Below are 26,090 nucleotides of genomic sequence, written 5' to 3'. Positions count from 1 at the left end.
GTATTCCATCCTATCCGACTGAATTATGTAATCAGGTCACGCCTGTTTCCTTTCTTACCTTGGTTTCCATGTGCTCACCCAGTTTCCCTGTCACATCAGTGACCACTCTCCCAGACTCCTTTGTTAGTTCCTCCTCTTCCTCACCAGCTTGCATGAGGTGTCCTGGGGCTTAAAACCTTCAGTCCTCGCTCTTGATTCCTTGATGATGTCTTAGACTCACCTAGCATTTACCTTTAAATGTTGTCAGTGTGCCAGTTGCTTGCAAATCTAGCTTTGACCCAGACCTCCCCACGCTCGATTTCCCTGTCCATTTGCTGCAGCTCTGTACATGTCCCAACAGTCATCTAACCCAGCATGTCTGTCTACCTGAACTCTAATCCCACTTCCCACCCAGCGCTCCCCTCCTAACCACACACTCTCTCTGCCTCTCTCCATATCCAGGGCTCCCTAATCAGTATCTCCCAGCTTGTGCTTGGTCTGGTCTTTAATTTCTACTCTCCCTCTGCCCCTACTCCTGCACAAATGTACCGATTGAAGTGATCCTTACAATTGGTAAATCTTAGTCTCTTTCTCTGCTGTTTACAACCTTGCATTGGTCTCTACTTCACACAGGAACTGCTCAAGGCTTCCAGATGGTCCCTAAAGCCCCACTGGTTTTACCACCACCACCTCAGACCTCCTCTGTTACTCCTTTCTTCATCAGACCCTGCTCCTGCCACGCTGGTCTCTTTGTTGCTCCTTATACATTCCAAGTGGCTCCTGCCTCCAGACCTTTACATCAGCTCTTGCATCTGCCTGCAAAGCTCTTCATAAATATCCACCTGGCTGACCTTCCACATTCTTAAAGTTTACATGGCTAACTTTTCTGTATCCTTCAAATTCTTGCTGGTTTTCATTGTTTCTATAAATCTACTATGGCCACCTAGTTAAAATTATAACCATGCTCCTTTCAAGAATACCCAGGAGCCCATTTGCCAGCGTTTTCTTTTTTTCTCCTCAGAACACATGCCCCCTTATATCATGTTCTGTGATGGGCTTCCTCGTAGTCCTGCTTTTGCATGGTTTCTTCCTCTCCATTCGGGTGGCTGTCCGTGGCAGCTAGGAGCTTTCTGGTTTACTGTTTCAGCTCAGGAGCTCAGAGCTACGAAACTGGGTTTCTAAGTCTTTGTTGACTAAAAAACGTATTGGCCACATCTCTTCCATAGCAGTCTACTCCCAAAACGAATGAAGCCTTTCAGTCTTTGGTCAGAGAAGCATCCCTTAGTCAGTGTAAACTCGAGCTGACGTTGTTCCTATTTTCCCTTCAGAGTTCATGCTGACCACTAGGTTTGGGTTCTAGAGGTCAAAATCCATTCACACTTTAGGAGTCATTATTTGTCTTTTTTCATAATATGTCCTGCTTTTCCGATGGTAGCCGCCAATCTTGATTTCCTTAATGACATCCTGTGTGTATGTAAACATTTTCTTTGTACAGATGTTCACTGTAAATCCTTGCAGAAACTGATGGAGCACATAAGGTGCCCTGGTGTAAAATTGATGATGCATTAGTGAAGAGAGAGGCTGGCAGGGCTGGAATATTTATTTGATCAGGGTGTCTGGGATAGACATAATCTATTTAATTTGAATGAGTATTGGGAGGTGGAAAGTTCCTGTGACCAGACTGCTTTTGTCAGCTACTCTCAGTCCACTTCATTTTCCACTATGTCTTTTTAAAAAACTGACTTGATGTAGTTTCTGGAATAGCCTTTACCTCCTGTTGTCCCTACCATTCTGCGAATTGGCCAGTAGGTGGCATCTTCCATTGATATAGATTATGCCTTTGTAAGCAGTATTGCAAAGAATATAACTCAACAGGTAACACAGGATTAACATGTTGTATTACCTGTTGCTTGGGCTCCTGTGTTATTTAGAAATATCATCTTCTCTTCCCTGGTTGTACCGGCTAATTTGTGGTCAGTTATAAATGAAATTTAAATTTGATAAATTAGTTACACAACGGTATCTTATATTTGGTTTGTTAACAATACTTGTTTTTGCTTTTAATGTCCATTTTCTGATTCATTCACAGATTTTAGCCATTAAACAATGAAATGGGAAATTCCACACTCTCAGAGATTGCTTCATGAAGTAAATTACTGTTAATAAATATGTTTTCTTTAAATGGTCTTTATAAATTTTTAAAATCATTTTATTATTTTTATTTTTTAATAATCATTTCATTGGGGCTCTTACAACTCTTGTTACAATGCATAAATCAATTGTATCCGACATATTCATACATATATTCCATTGTTCTTTTCTAGATATTTACTTTCCATTGAGCCCTTGAGATCAGCTCCTCTTTTTTTCCCCTCCCTCCTCCTCATCCCCTCACCCTTTGTGGCCCATTGATAGATTATAGATTGTTAATTTTTAATCATTTTATTGGGCACTCATACAACTCTTGTATCAATCCATACATACATCCATTTTGTCAAACACATTTGTACATTTATTGCCGTCATCATTCTCAAAACATTTTCTTTCTACTTGAGCCCTTGGTATCAGCTCCTCATTTTCCCCTCCCTCCCCATCCCCTCTCCCTCATGAACCCTTGATAATTTAAAAATTATTATTTTCTTATATCTTACTCTGTCTGACATCTCCCTTCACCCACTTTTCTGTTATTGTCCATCCCCCAGGGAGAGAGTTATATGTAGATCCTTGTAATCAGTTCCCCCTCTCTACCTCACCTTCCCTTCTCTACCTCACCTCTCTACCTCACCTTCCCTTCCCCTCCTGGTATTGCTACTCTCATTGGTCCTGAGGGGTCTATCTGTCCTGGATTCCCTGTTTCCAGCTCGTATCTGTACCAGTGTACATGCTCTGGTCCAGCAGATGTGTAAGGTAGAACTGGGATCCTGCTGTGGTGGGGAGGGGGTGAAGGAGAATTAAAGAACTAGAGGAAAGATGTGTGGTTCATCGGTGGGTGTTACCCTGCACCCTGACTGGCTCGTCTCCTCCCCGCGACCCTTCTGGAAGGGTCCAGTTGCCTACAGATGGGCTTTGGATCTCTACTCCGCACTCCCCCTCATTCACAATGATATAATGTTTTGTTCTTTGATGCCTGAGAACTGATCCCTTCAACACCTCGTGACCACACAGCCTGGTGTACTTTTTCCATGTGGACTTTGTTGCTTCTCAGCTAGATGGCGGCTTATCTTCAAGCCTTTAAGACCCCAGATGCTATATCTTTTGATAGCTGGGCACCATCAGCTTTCTTCATCACATTTGCTTATGCACCCATTTTGTCTTCAGTGATCATGTCTGGAAGGTGAGCATCATGGAATGCCAGTTTAATAGAACAAAGTGTTCTTGCATTGAGGGAGTACATGAATAGAGGTTCAATGTCCTAAGCGGTCTTTTAGGCCCAGAAGAACTTTGACTCATGTTTATTTTGTAGCCACTTGAAGAACATGTTTTAATATTGTTTATTATACAATAGAAGAGTTGTATCCGTAAGGTTCGTGTTAGGTTAAGTCTGGGATCACTTCATGTCAGATAATTGATTCCATTGTAGAAGGCCATCTACAGAGTAGCTATAAGGTACTGATGTTGAGTGCAGTACTAGGTGCTTATGCCTTTTTTTCCTTCAGTATTCCATGTATTCTCCAGGATTATGACATCCAAATTTCCCAAGAAGAAATATACTCAACTGATTTTAGTGTCTAGATTCATTATGTATACTGTTATTATTGGCAACTAATTTTTTTGTTTTTAATTTTTTTAAGTTGTTACAGTTAAGGGGGTTTATTAGGGAAGTCAATAGGTTACCAATAAGTAGCATCAACAAACAGTAAGGTATAGTCATTGGTCTCCTTCACCAGGAGCCAAGTCTCCAGTTCTCAAAGACTCTCAGCCACATGATAGCCAACTCTCTCCTCAGTCCTCAGTCTCACCTATGGCCTTTGTCTCCATGGACCAGGAAGGTGGCCCGTCTGTTGCTCTGTCCCATAGTTCCATAGTTTCGGGCCAGATGAGAAGGCAGAGTCTGGGTGCTGCTCCTCTGAGTCTCTGTGCCAGGATGTCTGTTGTATCTGGTCTCTGAGACTTCCTCCACTCAGAGATCTTGAATATGCTCTTCCAAAGTTCTCAGGGTTTCTGTCTTCCATCTCCTGTCTTTTCAAAAATGGCTCATTCTTATCATCAGGAGTGTGGTAACAAAAACTGACTAATCCCTCTAAGAGTGTTATGCATGTGCTGCTTGCATAGGAGTTACAAACTTGGGTGGAAGAGCCATATTAAGAAATAGTGGAGAGTTTGGGCTTATAGTATGCGATAGTTCATTGTGCCAGCCTGGCCGATAAACACAAGTAGGATTAACTGAAGGCAGAGGGATAAATGGCTCGGTGAGCCTCGCCTTGCTTGTCTCTCGTTCTTTAATCAACTGTTAATTTCTTGTATTTTCTATCTGTATATAATTTAATGGTTCATTTCTTGTGTTATATCTGTCTTTATAAATATGTTTATATATAGTTACTAGCAATCTGGTTTGTCTCTCTAGAGAACCCTGTCCAACACATAGTATAAAGGATTGTAAAATAGAGTGGGCTGTAAGGGTCTATTTGTGTCTGTTTCATTGTCTTTCTGTTTTATCAAGCATGATGTCCTTATCCAGGAACTGGTCTCTCCTTACAACATTTCCAAAATATGTGAGACAAAGTCTCACCATCCTTGCCTCTAAGGAGCATTCTAGATGTATTCTTTCAAGAGAGATGTGTCTGTTCATTTGGCAGTTCAGTAGTTTTGCCACAATTCAGATGCTTTGATTCTTCTGTTGTTTCCTTATTCAACAGACAACTTTCACATGCTTATGAGGCAACTAAAATTACTTTGGCATGGGTCAAGCATAGCTTAGTCCTCAAACTAATCGCCTTGCTTTTTAATACTCTAAAGTGGTCTTGTGCAGAGCAAATTATTTTTTAAATGTATTTATTTATTGGGTTTTGTTTGTTTGTTTTTTAAATAATTTTATTTGGGGTTCATACAACTCATCACAATCCATACATACATCAATTGTGTAAAGCACATTTGTACATTAGTTGCCCTCATCATTCTCAAAACATTTGCTCTCCACTTAAGCCCTTGACATCAGCTCCTCATTTCCCCCTCCCTCCCCACTCCCCCCTCCGTCATGAACCCTTGATAATTTATAAATTATTATTTTATCAAATCTTATACTGTCCGATGTCTCCCTTCACCCACTTTTCTATTGTCCATCCCCCAAGGGGGAGGTTATATATAGATCCTTGTAATCGGTTCCCCTTTATACCCCAGCCACCCTCCACCCTCCTCCACTCTCAACACTGGTCCTGAAGGGATCATCTGTCCTGGATTCCCTGTGTTTCCAGTTCCTATCTGTACCAGTGTACATCCTCTGGTCTAACCAGATTTGTAAGGTAGAATTGGGGTCATGATAGTGGAGGGCCGGGAGGGAGGAAGCATTAAAGAACTAGAGGAAAGTTGTATGTTTTATCGGTGCTATACTGCACCCTGACTGGCTCGTCTCCTCCCCGTGACCCTTCTGTCGGGGGATGTCCAGTTGCCTACAGATGGGTCTTGGGTCCCTAATCTGCACTCCCCCTCATTCACAATGATTTGATTTTTTGTTCTTTGATGCGTGATAACTTATCCCTATGACACCTTGTAATCACACAGACTGGTGTGCTTCTTCCATGTGGGCTTTGTTGCTTCTCAGATAGATGGCAGCTTGTTTACCTTCAAGCCATTAAGACCCCAGAAGCTATATCTTTTGCTAGTCGGGCACTATGAGCTTTCTTCACCACATTTGCTTATGTCCCCATTTTGTCTTCAGCAATTGTATTGGGAAGGTGAGCATCATGGAATACAAATTTAATAGAACACAGTGTTCTTGCATTGAGGGAGTACTTGAGTGGAGGCCCAATGCCCTTCTGCTACCTTAATACTAAACCTATAAATATATGTACATAGATCTATTTCCCCATCCTCATATATATATATATATATATTTACATATGTATATGCCTTTATTTAAACCTCTATAAATGCCCTTTGCCTCCTAGTTCTTTCCTCTATTTCCTTTTACTTTCCTCTTGTCCCACTATCATGCTCAGCCTTCATTTGGGTTTCAGTAATTCCTCTTGGCTACAATACCCTAGATCATGCCCTACCAGGCCTCCTATACCCTCCTCACCACGGATTTCGATCACTTGTTGTTCCCTTGTTCCTAGGTTTGTTAACAACACTTCCTTTCCCCCCACCTCCCCTTCTCCCCTGTCCCTCAGGAGCCATCAGTCCAGATTGTTCAGCCAGCCAATCTTATTTAGACAGACCATGCAGAGCAAATTTACTGACTGCAACACATCTTTTGATCTCTTCACTGCTGCTTCTGTGATTGTCATCTGCATGTTGCAGGTTGTTAAGAAGCCTTCCTCCTGTCCTGATGCTGCATGTTTTTTCATATAATTACCAATGTATCTTTATTGCATGTAGATTTTTGCTGCTGTTTTTTCTCAATTTGAATGACCTTGCATCAGCATTTAAAGGTCCCAAAGGCTTACTTCATTCATGTCATTATTGTAGCCTCTACTTTGAGAAGACAGTTTTTTCCCCAGTCATATGGGGGCCTTCTGACCCGAGGGGACGGCTCATCGGTGGCAATGCCTCTGACAGTGTTCTGCTGCTGTTCAGCAGGCCGTCAGTCTCTGATAATATTTCTGTGCTCTCCAGAAGGTTTCCATTGGCTAATGTTGCCGAAGTAGACAGCCTAGTCTTCTTCAGTAGTCTATTCTTAGTTGAGATTCTAGACTTAGAAGCTCTGCTGAAGCCTGTTCACTGTGGGTGGACCTGCTGGTATTTGAAATACGAGTGACAGCTGCCAGCCTCACAGCGACACACAAGCCAGCACAGCGTAAACTGACAGATAAGTGGTAATTTATTTTTGTTCAATTTTTAAAATTTTATGTTAATTTTTTGTAAAATTGGGAGTTTAACAGAATGCCCTGGTATTATAGTGGGTTACACATTGGGTTGCTAACCATAAGCAGGTCAGTAGTTTGAAACCACCATCTGCTCATCAGGAGAAAGATGAATTTTTCCACTCCAATAGAGATTTTACAGTCTCAGAAACCCACAGTAGCAATTCTACTCTGTCAGTGGACTTGGTTGTGGTTCATTCGAAGTATAGTTTGTATTTATTCATTTAATATCTGTTTACTGATCATTGACTAATAAGCATGAAGCTAGATGCTAGTTAAGTGTTCAGCTGCTACCTGAAAGATTGACAGTTTGAATCCACTCAGGAGATTCTCGGAAGAAAAGCCTGGCAATCTATGATCTGAAAATCAGCTACAGAAAATCCTGTGGAGCATAGGTCTACTTTGAAACACGGGTCACCATACAGTTGGAATGAACTCAATGTCAGGTTTTTGGTTATGCTAGCTTCAAGAGTGTAATTGTAAAGAAAATGGACGCAGGATTGTCTTTAGATTTTATGAAAGACACACATTCATCAAATCATTTCCCAGGTTTATGCAATATGGTAGCCCTGGGAAATGTTCAAAGAATATATTCTTCCAGACTTTTTTGTATGTCTACATTTTTGCAATAAGGATACCATTGTGGTAGCAGCGAGGAATTACTAAACCAAATGAAGGCCGAACATGATGATGGGACAAGAGGGAAGTAAAAAGGAAATAGAGGAAAGAACCAGGAGGCAAAGGACATTTATAGAGGCCTAAATACAGACATGAACATAGTAAATATATATAAAATGAGAGGGGACTAGAACTATGTACTCATATCTATATGTTAAGAATTAAGCTTGCAGATGGACATTGGGCCTCAACTCCAGAACTCCCTTAAAACAAAAACACTTTGTTTTAACAATCCGGCATTCTGTGATACTCACCTTCCTGACACAATCGCTAAAGACAAATTGGGTACATAAACAAATGTGAAGAAAGCTGATGGTGCCTGGCATCTGGGGTCTTAAAGGCTTGAAGATAAACAAGCAGCCATCTAGCTCAGAAACAACAAAGTCCACATGGAAGAAGCACATCAGCCTGTGTGATCATGAGGTGTTGATGGGATCAGGTATCTGGCATCTAAGACCCAGAACAAAACCATACACAAGGTGAATAAGGGTCTGGGGCGGGGGAGAGGAAATGGTATGGAGTGGAGACCCAATGTCCATCTCTAGACAGTTGGACATCCCTCACAGAGAGGAAGAGATGAGCCCGTCGGGGCGCAGGATAGCACCGATGAAACACATAACTTTCCTCTAATTCTTATGTGCTTCCTTCACCCGACTATCATGACCTGAATTCTAATTTACAGATCAGATTAGACCAGAGCGTGCACACTGCTACAGACAAGAGCCCTCAACACAGGGAATTCAGGAGAGATAAACCCCTCAGGGCCAACAGTGAGAGTAAGATACCAGGAAGATTAGGGGTGGGTGGAGGGAGAAAGGGGGAATTGATCACCAGTGGGTGAGGGGCCACAGAAGATGATGTAAGATATGGAAATAATCTATAACTTATCAAGAGTTTGTGAGAGAGGGCGGGCAGGAGAAGAAGGGGCAGGAAGAAATGGGGAGCTGATATCAGAGGCTCAAGTGGGAAGAGAATGCTTTGAAAATAAGGCTGGCGGCAAAGGTGCTTGACACACTGGATGAACGTACAGAGTGTGATAAGAGATGTAAGAGACCCAATAAAAGTATGTTTTTAAAAAGAATACCGTTGTGTATCTGTCCTGTGAGAGCTGTGCTTTTACAATGTAATGCTTTATCAATCACGTCTTATTAATGTTGTTGATCCATGTGTCTTAGTGATCACACAGTCACTCCTACCGAACCACTCCAATGATTTCAGTGCTTCCCCAATTATAAATAATACTAAGAAGATATATTTGTTTGGGAACTGTACAAGTTAGGGTACAGTGACACATATAGGCCCAAAATATTCAAACACAGAAGTATTTATTTGTATTAAAGTATCCAAAGTTACAGATTCAGAAGTGCTTTGCAGCCCAGAGACAGAGCTCATGCTGTCTCTGTTGCCTTACACCTGCTCCTTTAGTGGTGACTCCACTAAGTCCCTTGCTGTACCAGTAAGGAGGACGGTTCAGCCTGGGGTCCAGAGTGTTCATCTGCAGTAAAACCTAATTCCGTAGCTTGATGCATTGTATTCCTTGTCCTGGTGCCTGTCTCTTAATGCATTGCAAAGCAGTGGATTTTGTTTGAGGGATGGGGCGATGATTGCTTTCTTTTTTTACTCTTGAATGCAGGTATCTGTCTATTTCTATACCTCTGCAAGCTGCTCCCATAGAAAGTTACAGTCTCGGGAACTCACAGGAACAGTTCTATCCTGTCCCATAGGGTTGTTGTGCCGGAACGAGATCAGTTAACCCACATGCTACTTTAATCAAAGTTAGTAAGTCTTTATTAGCTGGCAGTCTTAGGGCGGCTGGAGCCAAATTCTCCCAAGACCCAGGGAGCTTAAAGTGGGAGCTTTTTATACAAGGGAGAAAACAAGACATGGGGTAGGGTGGCGTTGCGTTGTACGGACAAAGGAGAACTTGGATCCAAAGGCAGAGGGGGCAGATGGTGACTTAATGTGTGGGGCAAAGGGAACTTAGAGCAGGGTTTTAGACACATCTCAGCACATTTTAAAATGGCACCGTTCACCAGTTACAGAAAACTGCAGTTACAAGAAGAATACAGAATTTGATAAGTGGCCTTACATAGGTCAGTACAAATGGCTATACTCAGGCTAATTAATACAATATGTTTGCATTGTTATAATGGCTACATCTACATTGTCTACTACATCGTGGTTACGTTGGGATTGACTGTGGTATGTTACTACAGGATCAATATGAGCCCACATCAGCACAATGGCAATGAGGGGTTTTCTTTGGCAAGCAGAATATTATTTTTATAGTTTTAATCATTGGGATCCTGAGATATATCATTCGGATATTATTCAAAAGAATAATAGTTTTTGACAAACAGTGATTATGTGAAATTGAAGTTTTGTTGCCCAGTTCTCACTCACTGTCATCGTGTCAGTTCTGATTCCTAGAAACCCAGTAGGGCTGAGTCGAACTTCCCCCTTTGGGGTTCCAAGACTATAAATCTTTGTGGGACCAGAAAGTCTCATCTTTCTGCTGCCAAGCACCTGAGGTGTTCAAACTGCCGACTTTGTCATTAGCAACCCACTACACTGTTCATTGTTCATAAGTAAAGCTTTATTGGAACATGGCCACATTCATTCAGTTCATGTATTGTGTATAGCTGCTTTCATGATAGAACTGCAGGCCTAAGAGGTTGTGACTCATGAATTCCAAAATATTTATTTGGCCCATTATAGAACAAAAATCTCTGACCCTTGGTTTAAACTGTTGCCCAGACTTATCTCTTGCTAGTTGGGTTATAGAAGCCATTGGCTTTTCCAATCCTATGAGTCCCTTATTCCTGGATGGTGTCTCCTACTTTCCTCAACTGCTTTTAAACTGGTCAATTCACTTTCTCTAGAGTTTCGCCTCAGATGGGTACATGCTTGATTTCACTTAAATTTACGCCAAAGCATAACAAAAGTTTCTACCTAGCCAACCTACTACTTCTGTTTTCTCATCACTTAACTGTTAATTCAGTGGCACCTATTTTAGGTCAGGGGCTACCTCCCTTCTTATAGATGGCACTTATAGTATCAACAACTAATCCATATTGCTGTAGCAAATCATACACCAAAAATGGAACTGAGGTTCATATCTGTCATATCTCAACAGGCCAATATAGCTGTTCTGGGTTTGGCAGTATTGGGAACACCGAAGTGAAGTCCGAGACTGCTTTTAAAAGTTCCTGAGCCCCTTCCCTACAGAAGAATTCACTTCAGGACAGCACTTAAGCTATAGCTCAGGGAGAGGGACATGTCTGATCAGAGCACACAGGAGCAAATGAAGGGAAAGGAAGAGAGAAGGAAACACATCACACATCCTGGCCCACCAAGACCTGAGGTCAGTATTCATGCTCAGAGCAGCCAAAGCACAGCAAGGACCATAGGGTCAGCCCATTACAAGACACAATGTCCCTTGCTGACCCATAGCACTACGGGGAACAACACTGGAGACACAGTGCGGGAATTGCACCCGATCTGACCCCACACACTGAGGAGAAACACTAAGGGTATTCAACAGAACAGCAAGGGGAAGAGAGCAACGAAGTCCCCAGGGAATACCAAAATTAGACTGTAGGACCAGGGTGTGACACCCCATCAGACTCGACAGGAAAACACTCCAAAAGGTCAACAAACAGACCTTGAACTATTTACAGGCTTTTCTTTTCTTTTTGTAGAGTTGTTGTTTTGGTTTGTGGTTTGTTTTTTAACTTTGGTTTGCTCTCTCTAGTTTTTTGTGCATATTATTATCTCTGCAGTTATAGATAGGCGGGGTAAACAATCTGGTGGAGAAAACTGGACCGATGGTTCTGGGGGAATGTAAGAGAGGGGGTGGTGGAGGAAAGGAAGTGGATGTTAACCCCAGGGACAAGGGAACAACAAGTGATACAAATCAGTGATGAGGAGGGTGTAGGAGGCCTGATAGGGCTTGATCAAAGGCAATGTAACAGGAATTACTGAAACCCAAATGAAGGCTGAGCATGACAGTGGGACAAGAGGAAAGTAGAAGGAAATAGAGAAAGGAACTAGGAGGCAAAGGGCATTTATAGGGATGTATACATGTAAATATACAAATGTGCTTGATGCAATGGATGGATGAATTGTGATAAGAATTGTATGAGCCCCCAATTAAAAAAAATTCCTGGGGAAATAGAATTAAAAAATAAGGGGATTTCTCTGCAAACTTTTGAAGCCCTCTTTGTGCATTTTGTCATTTGTAGTTGTTTAGGAACCAGACTGACAAGTTTGTCATGTTCAAACTTGATAATGGGGAACATGATAATGGGGAAATAGATCTATGTGCATATATTTATAGATTTAGTATTAAGATGGACATTGGGCCTCTACTCAAGTACTCCCTCAATGCAAGAACACTTTGTTCTATTAAACTGGCATTCCATGATGCTCACCTTCCTGACAAGATAGCTGAAGACAAAATGGGCACATAAGCAAATGTGGTGAAGAAAGCTGATGTAGCATCTGGGGTCTTAAAGGCTTGAAGGCAAATAAGTGGCCATCTAGCTCAGAAGCAACAAAGCCCACTTGGAAGAAGCACACTAGTCTGTGTGATCATGAGGTGTTGAAGGGATCAGTTATCAGGCATCAAAGAACAAAAATATATCATTGTGAATGGGGGGGAGTGCGGAGTGGAGACCCAAAGCCCATCTGTAGGCAACTGGACTTCCCCTTACAGAAGGGTCCCGGGGAGAAGAGCCAGTCAGGGTGCAGTATAGCACCGATAAATCATACAATTTTCCTCTAGTTCTTTAATGCTTCCTCCCCCAACTAACATGATCCCAATTCTACCTTACAAATCCAGCTAGAACAGAGGATGTACACTGGTACAGATAAGAGCTGGAAACACAAGGGATCCAGGATAGATAAACCCCTTAGGACCAATAATGAGAGTAGCAATACCAGGAGGGGAAGGGAAGGTGAGGTAGAGAGGGGGAACTGATTACATGGATCTACATATAACTCTCTCCCTGGGGGATGGGATAACAACAGAAAAGTAGGTGAAGGGAGATGTAAGACATTGAAAAATAATAATTTATAAATTATCAAGGGTTTGTGAGGGCAAGAGGTGGAAAATGAGCTGATACCAAGGGCTCAAGTAGAAAGAAAATGCTTTGAGAATGATGATGGCAACAAATGTGCTTGATGCAATGGATGGATGAATTGTGATAAGAATTGTACAAGCCCCCAATTAAAAAAAATTCCTGGGGAAATAGAATTAACTCTATGTCAGGCTTCATGAGATTTCCTCCTTTTGTTAGTTGGGCTTGACCAGATGACATTCATTCATGCCACATCCTTCGCACACAGTCTTTAAAAGGCTTATTCAAAGATACATTCAGAGGCCAAAGTACAGATGTAAGCCCGCCTGGAATAACGGCTAAAGTAACTTTACTAGATTTTGCCAATTTTTTTATGTCATCCAATAGGTGGGCTCTGAACATATTCCAAACAAGTAACGATGGCTTTTTCTTTAAGGCTGCTCCTGGTCATCGGTTCCAAATTTCTTCCAGCCAATTTTTTGTTCCGTCTTCTTCCATCCAGCCTTTAACATGTGCATGCACAGTAATTCTTGGTGCAAAATTGATCTTTTTAGACAAGGTCTTTCTTTTAAAAGTAATGACAGGACGCAGCTTAGTTCCATTAGCCAAACATGATAGAACAACTGTAGTGTTGGTTGTTTTTTTTTTTTCATTTCCTGTGGTTTTGAGAAAAATGGTTTTTGCTCCTAAACTTGCCACAGTTCGGTTGCTTGGAAGATCAAATGTCATGACAGTTTCATCCATATTCCCAATATTTGCCAGGTCATAATTATAAATCCCTCTTTGTTTTATAATAAATGACTGGAATGACATAATTTTTTCCTCAAGGTCTTGTGGCAATTTCTGGGAAATCTTTGTTCTCTGTCTCAAACATAATAGGCCAAACCTATTCATGAAGCAGGTACACCATCCTGCTGACACAGCAAATTTTTCAATGCCTGGTGCTTTTTATTTGTCATCCTTAGCCATTTGTAAAGCACGTATGCAGATTCCCATGCATGTTACGCAGTAACCATTTTGACGACACTCCATAACCCATTTATGCAATTCACTCTCTAGAGCCCCATAAAAAGATGTTAAACCACGACGAGCTTTTTTAGCTGTTGGAATCTGTTCCAAGTCAGCCTTCATTTTCCACCACTTCCTCACTTGCTTTTCGTCAGCACAGAATTCCCTACTTGCAATACTGTTATTGCTCTCTTCTGCTCTTGACAACCTTCATTTTGAAACCAGCCTCATATGACCGGTATTTTTGTTTGGGTTCAAGAGTATCCATTTCTAATAGGATAAAAAAACAAGACTTTGAAAAAGAACTTTCATGGTAATGCCCCCCACCCCCGCAACATGCTAGGCGGGGGAGGGGGGGTAGTGCGGGCGGGGGATGTAGGATGTGAATTAACACAGAGACCAGAGGGGAGAGATGGAGTGCAGCCACAGACACATCCTTACCAGTTCAGCTGCCAGTGTAAGTGAAGCACTATGGGTACTTCTGCAAATTGGAGCCGTCGACGTCATACGATGGCTCTGATTGGTTAGATGTGAGTAAACAAACATTCAAAGCCCTGCAGTGTCAGTGGGGCTTTGAATGAACAGCAGAGAAATGGCAATCACCCACGAGATAATGGGCGCTCGTCCAGTTACCTGTGGGGGGGGCAGCGAGAGGTTACACCTCGCTGGGGTACCTTGGCTCATGTATAAGCCAAACCCCAGTTTTTCAGCACATCTTTTGTGCTGAAAAACTCAGCTTATACACGAGTATATACTGTTAATAAAGTAGCTCAAATTATGGAAGTGTTGCTCTTGGAATACGTTATTTACTAGAAAAGCAACTGTGCAAATATAATTTTTAAATACAACTCTTCAAACAAATAATATGAATAAAATGTGTGTGTTTTCAGGCCATTGCACATTATGAACAATCTGCTGATTATTACAAAGGAGAAGAATCCAATAGGCAAGTATTTTTTCTTAGTATAACTGATCATGTATGATGAGACAAATCTTGATTGTGCTCTCCCTAATGTACATTATGATTTTTACCAAATGAAGGACTATTGGGGTTCATGCTCATTTATTTTTCCATTGAGCATCTTTTTTCTCTCTCGTCTTCATTTCAGTTCTGCAAACAAGTGTCTGCTGAAAGTTGCAGCTTATGCTGCTCAGCTTGAGCAGTATCAGAAAGCTATTGAGATCTATGAGCAGGTAAGAATGCTACTGTGTTAGTCTGGGTTGAATAGAGAAATAAATCCAGAGACACTCATATGTGTATAAGAAAATGCTTTATCCCAAAGCCCATATGTACATAACTGGACATCCCCTTATAGAAGGGTCGTGTGGAGGAGACAAGCCAGTCAGGGTGCAGGGTAGCAATGATGAAACCTACAATTTTCCTCTAGTTCCTAAATGCTTACCCCCACTATCATGATCCCAGGTCTACCTTACAAATCTGGTTAGACCAGAGGATGTACACTGGTACAGATAGGAACTGGAAACACAGGGAATGCAGGACAGATGGTCCCCTTCAGGACCAGTGCTGAGAGTGGCAATACTGGGAGGGTGAAAGGAGGTTTGGGGTGGAAAGGGGAACCGATTACAAGGATCTACATAGAACCTCCTCCCTGGGGGATGGACAACAGAAAAGTGGGTAAAGGGAGATGTCGGACAGTTTAAGATATGACAAAATAATAATTTATAAATTATCAGGGGTTCATGAGGGAGAGGGGAGGAAGGGGGAAAATGAGCTAATGCCAAGGCCTTGAGTGGAGAGCAGGTGTTTTGGGAGTGATGATGGCAACAAATGTACAAATGTGCTTGACACAATGGATGGATGTATAGATTGTGATAAGAGTTGTATGAGCCCCCAATAAAATGATTTTTTTAAAAAGATTAATCTTGCATTGTCCCTTTTGGCAATGAAACCAGCACCGTTCCTCCTGAGTGTGTCACTCATGGCATAGTAATTATATAATTGTCTGATTCAAACAGAAATTGTGGTAAAGGTTATTCTTATCTGGTTCTCATTAGCAAGCAGAATGCTTTTAGTTTATCTTTTGAGGGTAATGTTGGCTTTTATTTTTAAATAAATGAAATTTATTATGTTTAGGAATTTTCCTTATATTTCTATTTTGTTGAATCTTTTTTATTAGGAATGGGTATTAGATTTTATTAAATGGCTTGTCTGCATCAATTGTTAAAAGGAAAAAAAAATCAAATAGCATCGCAATGGGCAAATCTGATTCACAATACCTCTTGATATTAAAGAGCAAAAATGTCATTTTGAGGTCAAAGGTGTCCCTGAATCAAACTATTGCATTTTTCTTTTTTAGTATATAAATTTATTGCATCCTAGCAAAGATCTGAAACTTTCAGCATTCAGATATTAACAATACAAAATATTTTCTGGAAGTCAAACACCTGAAATTCATACACTTTCTCAGATTTGTTAAAAAAAAAAAATACAATGCTCATTTTCCTAAGTAGCTAACCCAGGGACAAGGGAACAACATGGGATCCAAATTGGTGGTGAGGGGGGAGTGGCAGGCCTGGTAGGGAATGATCAAGGATAAGGTAACCTAAAGAAGAGGTATAGCTGTAACCCAGGTGGGGAAGGAGCATGATAGTGGGGCAGGAGGAAAGTCAGGGAAAGAGAGGAAAGAGCTAGGAGGCAAAGGGCATTTATAGAGGTCTAGACAAAGGCATGTACATGCAAATATATATATGAGGATGGGGAAATAGATCTATGTGTCTATATTTATAGGTTTAGTATTAAGATGGCGGAAGGACCTTGGGCCTCTACTCAAACACTCCCTCAATGCATGAATACTTTCTTCTATTAAATTGGCACTCTATGATGCTCACCCTCCCGACACAACTGCTGAAGCCAAAGCGGGTGACCAAGTAAATGCAATGAAGAAAGCTGATGGTGCCCGGCTATCAAAAGAGATAGCGTCTGGGGTCTTAAAGGCTTGAAGATACACAAGTGGCCATCTAGCTCAGAAGCAACAAAGCCCACATGGAAGAACACATCAGCCTGTGCAATCACATGGTTCCGAAGGGATCAGTTATCAGGCATCAAAGAACAAAAATCATATCATGGGGTGCACACCTCTATGATACGATCACTGAGGACAAACGGGTGCATAAGCAAATGTGGCAAAGAAAGCAGATGGTGCCCAGCTATCAAAAGAGATAAGTGTCTGGGGTCTTAAAGGCTTGAAGGTGAACAAGCGGCCATCTAGCTCAGAAGCAACAAAGCCCACATGGAAGAAGCACACCAGCATATGCGATCACGAGGTGTCAAAGGGATCAGGTATAAAGCATCATCAAAAAAATAAAATCTTACCATAGTGAATGAAGGGGGAAATGCAGAGTGGAGACTCAAAGTCCATTTGTCGGCCACTGGAGATCCCCTCACAGAGGGGTCTAAAGGAGGAGATGAGTCAGTCAGGGTGCAACGTAGCACCACTGAAGAATACAGCTTTCCTCCAGTTCCTACATGCTTCCCCCCACCACCACCACTACCATGATCCGAATTCTGCCTTGCAAGTCTGGATAGAGTAGAGGTTGTACACTGGTGCATATGGGAGCTGGAGGCACAGGGAATCCAGGGTGGATGATACCTTCAGGACCAGGGGTGTGAGGGGCGATACTGGGAGGGCAGAGGGTGAGTGGGTTGGAAAGGGGGAACCGATTACAAGGATCTACATGTGACCTCCTCCCTGGGGGATGGACAACAGAAAAGGGGGTGAAGGGAGACGCCGGATAGGGCAAGTTATGACAAAATAATAATTTATAAACTATCAAGGGCTCATGAGAGAGGGGGGAGTAGGGAGGGGGGAGGGGGGAAAAAGAGGACTTGATGCAAAGGGCTTAAGTAGAGAGCAAATGCTTTGAAAATGATTAGGGTAAAGAATGTACAGATGTGCTTTATACAATTGATGTATGTATATGTATGGATTGTGGTAAAAGTTGTATGAATCTCTAATAAAATGTTTAAAATTTTTTTAAATACAATGCTCATTTTCCTAAATAGTTTGTATGAATAGAGTAGAAATAAATCAGCCATAGTAATTTACAACTATTGTCTCCAGCCCTCCCCAAATCATAATCTTTACCTCACATTTCAATCTATAGTTTCTGAACCAGACTGAGAAACATCCAATAAATTGCATATCTGCACAGCTGTGCCAGCTGGGAGGGCCCTGAAGGAAGATGGTGTGGGTTGTTACTGTCTGGGTAAAAGAGAGTCAGTGATGAGCAGATAGTGTGAGTGGTCACTTGGAAGGAGACGTGTTTGCGTGTATTCGCACTCATTACCACTCATATGGGCACCCAGGCACTGAATGGTTTGGTCATTTAAAAAAATGCATTAGTTGTATGAGCCCCTGATAATTAATTAAACAGCCACTTATGGAGAGGAAGAAAATGAATCAGAATCAATTTACTTGTCAGTTCCATTGTTTCTACTGGCTAGTCATTCAGGGAAAGGGGGTTTTCAGTAATGGGTTCCTCACTCAAGGAATGTAAAGCTCCTTGACTTTTTGTGGAAGACAGAGGCCAGCTGCTGCTGGGAGACAAAAGCAGTGTCTGTTTCATGCTGAGGAGAGGAAGGCAAGTGGTAAGAAGAATTTGCTGTCAATCATTCATAGGAATGCTGATGGAACTGGGTTGTGGATACACCAGCAACTTTTCCACCCAAAAGGATCATTCTGTTAACCATCAAAATTGTGTCATCCTCAGCATCACTAGGCTTGTTTACATGTCATCATTTCCTATCAGAGGAAAGTCCGGTCCTTGTTCCTTGAAATGCTCTAGTAAAACACTGCACACTCCTGCCCCTTTCCTTATGCCAAAATGCATGATGACAGACGTAAAAATCAAAGGTTCTGAGTTCTGCCTTCTGTGGAAATCAGGGTTTCATAGTCAAGCCATTGTATTTTCCGTAACCTCATATCCGTGTGGCCATTGAATACGGAGACTGGAGCAGAATCGACGCATTTGACTTACAGCATTGGCAGAGAAGATTCACCATACAGTGGCTGCCAGAAGAACAAACAATATCTCAGAGGCAAACAGACTGCTGCCTGGACGTGAGGATGGTACAGCTTCCTCTCGTGTACTTTGAACAAGTTACCAATAGAGACCTGTCTCTGGAGAAGTACCTCATGATGGTAAAATAGAGGGTCCAGTGGATAAAGAAGAAAACCCTCGGCCGGGCCCTTCACCCGCGGCCCGTCCGACTGGAAAGGTCTGTTCGTCCGTCCTCGTCCATTGGCTGCAATGACTAGTCTCTCAACCACACCTGCCCCCAGAGGGGCAGACCTGCTGACCACCCCGATCCTGCGGGCCACTGACGCCTTGTCCCAAGACGCTGAGGCCAGCACAGCACTCATTGCAGTGGTCATCACTGTGGTCTTCCTCACCCTGCTCTCAGTGGTGGTCCTGATCTTCTTTTACCTGTACAAGAACAAAGGCAGCTATGTCACCTACGAGCCTGCAGGTGGCGAGCCCAGTGCCACGCTCCAGATGGAAAGCGAATCCGTCAAGGGCAAGGAGAAGGAGGAATATTTCATCTAAGCCTGCTGGGGGCCCAGGGAGCTTGTCTCTGGCTCCAGCACCACCACTCGGACTGTTGATTCCATGAGCGGTTCCTCTGATGGCAGTAAGCAGCATTGACGGATGTGGGCAGCTCAAAGTTCCCGCCAGAACACCAGCCCAAATGTCAGCAGCACCGGCACCAGGGCCATGGAGAAAGCAGCTTGTTTTTAGCCAGGCTTCCTAACACAGCTGGTGTCTGACTGGCAGACTAGCTGGGGTGGGGGGTGTGCTTAGACCAGGTAACACTGAGTATGTGCCCCACGATCTTCATTTTGTTCCCAGGTTGGGAAGGGGGGAAGAGTGACTTAGAGTTAGTACTGTGTCCTTTGCCTGGTCCCCTAGAGGTAGCTCCAACTAGATCTGGTGCCCAGTTCTTCCCATCTCCCCAGAGGCTGGAAAACGGGCCAAGGTGAGACTGTCAGGAGGGGCCAACCATGAAGACGACCTGATGAACGGGGGCCATGGGGAGCCCTTCCTTCCCATGTTCCCCAGCCACCCTCTTGTACTGTTCTTATGCAGATTAAATGTTTTTGTTGAGACAGAAAAAAAAAAGAAAGCCCTCAACAATACGGATTGACATGGTGGCTCCAGCAGTGGGCTCAGAAACAATTGTGGGGACATCATAGGATGAACAGTGGTTTGTTCTGTTGTACTTAGGCGGTGATGAGTTGGAGACAACTCAGCCAGCCAAACAAAAACCAACGTGTGGAGTGAGGGCAACTAATTTGGAAGTAGTTTCTGCTAGCTCAGGGCATTGAGGGCCGGGCATCTGGTTATAGAAGGAGTTTTTGCCAAGGCTTGTGCTGCTGATCTGAGACCTACAAGGCTGCATTTCACCCTTGGGCAGACAGTGCCCTGGGAATGCGGGGGTCAGTGGCTGCTAGGTAGATAAAGGAGAGGAGCGAGACACACTCTTGATTAGCAAGGGCGTGTGGGGAACAAGGGAAAGTCCCACCTTTCTTGTGAGCCATTAGTGTCATTTGGTCTCTCCTGTCTTTGTCACAGAGGGTGGTAGAACATTACCCGCCTCATTTGCCATCTTGCGGCAGGCTTATTTTACTTTAAACACTTCTATATTTGGGCTGAACTTTTGGTGATTTTGCTATGTCCCTTAAGCTGAGGTCATTGTCTTCCATTCTTTGTTCTTCATCTGAAGAATTCTCGTTAGTAGTTCTTATAACAGGCTTTAGAAATTCTCTTAATTTATATGTATTTGGAAATATCCTAATTTTACCATTTTACTCGATGCACATTTTTACTCAAGATGTAATTCTTAATTGGCTCCCCCACCACCCTTTGAGAATTTCGTGTATGGTATCCCACAGTCACCTTGTCTGCATTGTTTCTGCTAAGAAATCAAAGTCTAATCTCATGGGTTCTTCTTGCCTTTTTCTCTCTTATTTTTTTCTTTTGGTTCTTTTTTCTGATTGTTCATCTACCAGATTAGTTTTCAAACATTTATCTTCAGACTCTACTTCAGCCTTTCATTGACTTAGTTCTACCCCTTTTCCCTTTCAATGTTTGATCTTTTTCTGAAATCCTAGTATTAATCTTTGAGATTTCTACTTGCTGTTTCATGTATGGACTCTAATTTTTTTCATTATGTCTGTTTGGGGGGGGGGGGGGGTTTCTTCCTTATCCTTTACCAGATCGCTCCAATGCCGTTTCTTACTCAGGAAAGCATTCTGTTTCTAGCTCTGTGTTTTAGCCACTCTGTCTTGTTTCTTCGTGTGAACTGAAGTGATCTGCTTGTGGTGGTATTATATTTTCATTTTCTTTGTGGTTGGTGTGTTTTGCCCATGAATTTGTTGGTTGCTTCGCCCCGCCTCCCCCCCCCCCCCTATTTTGTTTTCATGTAGCAGACAGGTTTCTAGATACCCCTCCTGCACAGTCGTAATGGGAACTGAGGGACAGAACTCTGGTGCTCCTTCACTGTCTCTGAGTTGGTGTGCTTGAGGAGAGAATTGTGAATGTAATTCTCTTTCTTTATCCACACAGATCGTTGGATGGCAGGGTAGCACTATAGAGTATCACTGATCAGGTGGTGAAGGAGTGAGTGGGTGGAGCTGCAGACAGTGCAGGTATCATTGGACATTGTGAACACAGTTGCCATTTCCATCTTTCTGATCACCAGCCACCTGATAGGGGCACTGTGGCTCCCTGGGGGAGCACAGCCAGTTATTATTGCTGTGCCAATCAGATGCTGACTGCAGAAGTTTAAAGTGGTTGTACTGTGTCAGAGGCAGCTGACCACTCCCTGTTCATTTCCTGTTCTTGTCCACTGTTTTCGTCTTAGTTGATCATTGATGCACTTCTGCCCTTTCTTCTGAATCTCAGAGTTCCAGGGTTATCATCCATATTTACTTCATTTGGCTTCTTGTATTTTTGTTGGTTTCTTGTATTTTGGGTCTAATTATCCTGTCCTAGGGTGCCAAGTTATCAGAAATCTTCTATTCATTTTTTGTCAGTTATTTAATTTTTTCAGTTCTAAAAATATCTTCCATTTTATGCAGTTCTTTTCCTTTAATTCTTTTTAAAATTCATTTCAAGCATTTTCTAATTGTTTTTGAAGCATTTTTATGATAGATAGCTCATTAAAAATTTTTGTTAGATATTCTAGCATGTTTTGCCATCTATTATCTATTCATTATGAGATATTCCTAGTTTTTGGTATGGTGAGTAATTCTCTATTAAAAACTGGGCACTTTCACATTATAATATTTGGATCTGATTTAAATCTTATCTTTCAATTAGTTTTCATTATACTGCTCCATCAGGGAAAGATGAGGGATATTGTCTCATTATTTGGGGAAGAAGTAGAAATCCAGGTTGTCTTAGGGCCCACCATTGCCATCTTAAAGGGAAGGGGCTCACTGCTACTAGACTGGGGTGGTCATTCCGTCTTCTGACCTTGTCTTCACCAGTTCCCTGATGGAGTTTACCTTATTACTGCTGTGTGGAGGGAAACCTTGGCACATCATGTGTTTCTGTCGATTATATAGAATAAGGTAGATCAGCAGTGGTAGAGGGCAGAGCTCATTACTAATTGTCAGGACACGGTTGTTTTTGTTTGTTTTTAATATGGTGCTGCTGTATAAAGATTAAGCTATTAATTGCACAGTTGGAATTTCAACCCCCCAGCTGTTCTGTGGGGGACCATTTATATAGGGTTGTTATGAGTCAGAATCAACTTGGTGACACTTGATTTGGTGTGTTTGTTTGCTTTTTGGTCTCTGGCATCACCTGGCAAAGGTTAATGAGGCTCTTCACAGTTTCACAAGGTTGGATAGCTAGGCTCCCTATTTAGCATCTGCTCAGGTATGTAGGCTCATTGTTTTTCTGTAATTTTGGCTGAAGTAGAGCAAATCTTGTCTAAAATTTTTCCCTTGATAGATGATTTCTTTCTTGGTGCTTGGGAAGAGATGGCAAGTTTTGTTCTGCTGTTTTTTGGGTATGTGTGCCCACTGGTATCTCTTGGCGCTAATTTCTTCATTTGCATGTCTAGGATATATGAGGCAAAAAGCAAACCCAGAGAATCCGACTTCTGATGTTGCATAAGCCACAAGTCACTAGCTTAGATACCTTATTCTCTCCATCTTTATGACTCTCTGTTATTTCATGTAAATTTACCCTAGCATTTAGTTGCATTTAGTAAGAAGAATAGAGAAAAATATGCCTGTTCTATCTTCCTGGAAACAAGAATTTTACAAGTCATTTTTAACAGATCAATGCTTCCTGGAAATGTATGTAATTTTTCTTATTTAGTAGAACTTTTTCTTACATGATACTGAGTGTAAAAATATATTTAAAAGCTAAACTAATAAATATATATGTAGTTCTTAAAGAGAAAAATTAATTTGCTAAATGTAAAAAAGGAGACTTTATTTAGAAAAAGCTTTTCTCTGCCTAGGTTGGAACAAACACAATGGACAATCCTTTGCTGAAGTACAGTGCAAAGGATTACTTCTTTAAAGCAGCCCTCTGCCACTTCATAGTAGATGAGTTAAATGCAAAGGTAAGCAGTCCTTCAGGGACAGTTTTCTGATACATTTAACCCAAGATCGGGTGAGGGTACTCTGTCATTCTTGAAATCCCTTAGGTTGGGGTTCAGTAGCAAGAGAAAACTGGGTGCATTAGAAGTAACAATTCTGTGGTACATACCAGCTGTAATCTTACAGGGACTATTGTGGTTGTGCTCGTAATGTTTCCTGATCGCTCAGTTCCCTTGGCAGTTTTGCTTTAAAGAATTTAGGGATCTAAGGAAAGAACAGTAAAAATAGTTCAATATCTCCCCCCCCTTTATTAATCAAATCGTGAAACAGATTTGTTATTTCCATTCAAAATAAACCACATACATTCATTGGAAGAAAATGTTCACTTTGCTCCAAACGCCCTTTCGGTTTTTAATAAATGAAATGACTGTGGGTCTTCCTTGGTTTAAAAATACTCATCTGCACATGGGCTTGCATGAATAGGCCTTGACTAGATAGCAACCCCTAGTTAGAAGTTATGTGGACTATATATCTGTCTTCCAATTTTACCCTCTCTCCAGCAGGTTTAGACGTCCTGTTAGCACACTGGTTTTCAGTGCCTTCTGGAGTGGGCATTTTTCTTTCATTCTGGTATCCTCCCCTCAGCATCCATTTTCCACTGAGCAGCCAGAGTGGTGCTTTAAAATGTCATCGCAGCCTTACCCTTTCCTCACCTTCACGGATTTCCCATTGCACTTGGAATAAAATCATAACTCCTTGGTCTAGCATGGAAGGATCATAACATCCTCTTGCTCACTGTTCTCTAGTTTTCTATTTCCCAGACATGCCAAATTTATTTTCACCTCAGTATTTGCACTGTTTTGACTTGTTCGCTAACTTTAATCATGTTTCTGCTCAGTTGCCCTCATCTGTCAGAGACTTTACTGTCCGTCTATCCTGACCCTGCACACAGACACACACATCACTCATACACTCATGAAGAATACCAGCTTGAGTTCTCACAGCCCAGGTCAACCTGACACTGACCTGTGTGTCTGTGTATATAGTTGTTTGCCACACCTCTGCCTCTTTGTGGCATAATGTCAGTGAGAGCAAACTGTGCTGGGTTTTGTTGTTCTTAAGTGCTACCTCACATCTACCCGATGTACAACGGACTGAAGAGATAAGACCTAGACAGACATGTCATTGCCAATATCTGCGTGTTGTTGGAAGAGCAAAATTGCACTAAGAGAAACTTTACACTTCCCTCTAGGTCAGTGGTTCTCAACCTTCCGAATGCCATGACCCTGTAATACAGTTCCTCATGTTGTGGTGACCCCCCCCCAACCATAAATTATTTTTGTTGCTACTTCATCACTGTCATTTTGCTCCTGTTATTAATCGAGCAACCCCTGTGAAAGGGTCATTTGACCCCCAAAGGAGTCGCGACCCACAGGTTGAAAACCGCTGCTCTAAGCTCTTGCAATGATCTGAATTTTATTTATTTGCATAGTGTTACAGAGGACGTTTTCTCCATTTCATAGATGAAAGAAGAGAGCCACTTTGAGTTTTTAAGAATTACATTAAGTTAAAAAAAAAAAGAATTACAGTAGGTTCACAATGACTTCTCCAAAGAAACTTAGAAAAAATGGCCTAGAAATGTATTCCTACTTGAAATTTAAAATTCAAAATAGTTTTCTTGCATTGATTTTGATGTAAGTTTAGCAGAAAATTTCTTAAAATTAAACAAACATAAGTCTAATTAAAGTTAATATAATATAAAAGGCTTTGTTTCCTAATTCTATAAGTCTAACTTTAATAAATTATTTGTCTCTCCTAGCTTGCTCTTGAGAAATATGAGGAAATGTTTCCAGCATTTACTGATTCAAGAGAATGTAAATTATTGAAAGTAAGTAATTTTGGAATTTTGAGGGAAAAAAATGTTGGGTTTGGGGGACTTAGTGAAATTTTACTTGTGTAAAGCCTGTTAATTTATGTATGGAACCTGGTACCTTTTGTTTTTGCGTTGTGAGTCTACAAATGCCACCACACCTCCTCACTTAGTGACTAGCTCATTGGTCAACATTTATGACAACAGTAAACAATTTATTATACAACTATTTTTCACATTAACGATATCTGGCTGGCATGAAAGAACACCAGAGTGTAAGGCGAGAGTAATGCTCACTCCGGTGGCTGTTCCTGTGTCACCTTGTCTTATGTCGGGCTTTTCAGTGGTCTGACAATTACGCAATGATACCATGATCTTTCATCTTGTGGTTTGATGTCACCTTCCATTTTTAACTATTGCCGATTTTTGTATAATGACCTCATCTTTGGAACCTACCCAAGTTAATAAGTGACAAATGGGTGTATAGTCAGGAGCATAAGATTGTGTTCTGAAACAGGCCATTTGAAAAGCTGAATCCATAACTTGGGGTCATTCTTGACTTTTATTTGAATGTTTTCCCAATTTTGTGATACTTGATGACATCAGTTAATGTGATACTGAAGTTGTTGAAAGCATCTATTCACAGATGGGACTTTTTAGCCTATGAAACTAATTTTTCTCCTTAATTATTTTATAGAAACTTCTAGAAGCTCATGAAGAGCAAAACAGTGAAGCTTACACTGAAGCAGTAAGTTATGCTTGGGGGATATAATACATACTTGTAAAGTTTCAATTCTAAAACTTAACCTTTTTAGTTTTTAAAATTGTGATCATTTACCTGACATTATTCTTGCATAACTTAAATGTGTATTTC

General features: G+C 41.6%; 2 protein-coding genes across 3 annotated transcripts in view; both read left to right on the top strand.

Moving 5' to 3' along the window:
* The window catches only part of NAPB (NSF attachment protein beta), a 57,404-nt gene that overhangs the window by 25,980 nt on the left and 5,334 nt on the right, over positions 1-26,090 (top strand). For both annotated transcript variants that reach the window (XM_075564058.1, XM_075564059.1), the window contains 5 exons: positions 14,656-14,711; positions 14,875-14,959; positions 23,265-23,369; positions 25,166-25,234; positions 25,914-25,964. In XM_075564058.1, coding sequence (XP_075420173.1) covers positions 14,656-14,711; positions 14,875-14,959; positions 23,265-23,369; positions 25,166-25,234; positions 25,914-25,964 — 366 coding nt within the window. The remainder of the gene's footprint in view (positions 1-14,655; positions 14,712-14,874; positions 14,960-23,264; positions 23,370-25,165; positions 25,235-25,913; positions 25,965-26,090) is intronic.
* LOC142422486 (small cell adhesion glycoprotein-like) lies at positions 18,859-20,132 on the top strand. The gene has a single exon (XM_075527856.1). The coding sequence runs from the start codon at positions 19,037-19,039 to the stop codon at positions 19,331-19,333; it is 297 nt and encodes a 98-aa protein (XP_075383971.1). The 5' UTR covers positions 18,859-19,036; the 3' UTR covers positions 19,334-20,132.

The sequence above is a fragment of the Tenrec ecaudatus genome, chromosome 12 (assembly GCF_050624435.1).
Source record: "Tenrec ecaudatus isolate mTenEca1 chromosome 12, mTenEca1.hap1, whole genome shotgun sequence".
Lineage (NCBI taxonomy): Eukaryota > Metazoa > Chordata > Mammalia > Afrosoricida > Tenrecidae > Tenrec > Tenrec ecaudatus.
Note: the sequence above shows the minus strand (reverse complement) of the source record. Positions and strands in the feature narration are given on the sequence as shown.

What these genes read in the sequence shown, in the direction of transcription:
- LOC142422486 (XM_075527856.1), top strand. Translation starts at nt 19,037, where the DNA reads ATGACTAGTCTCTCAACCACACCTGCCCCCAGAGGGGCAGACCTGCTG.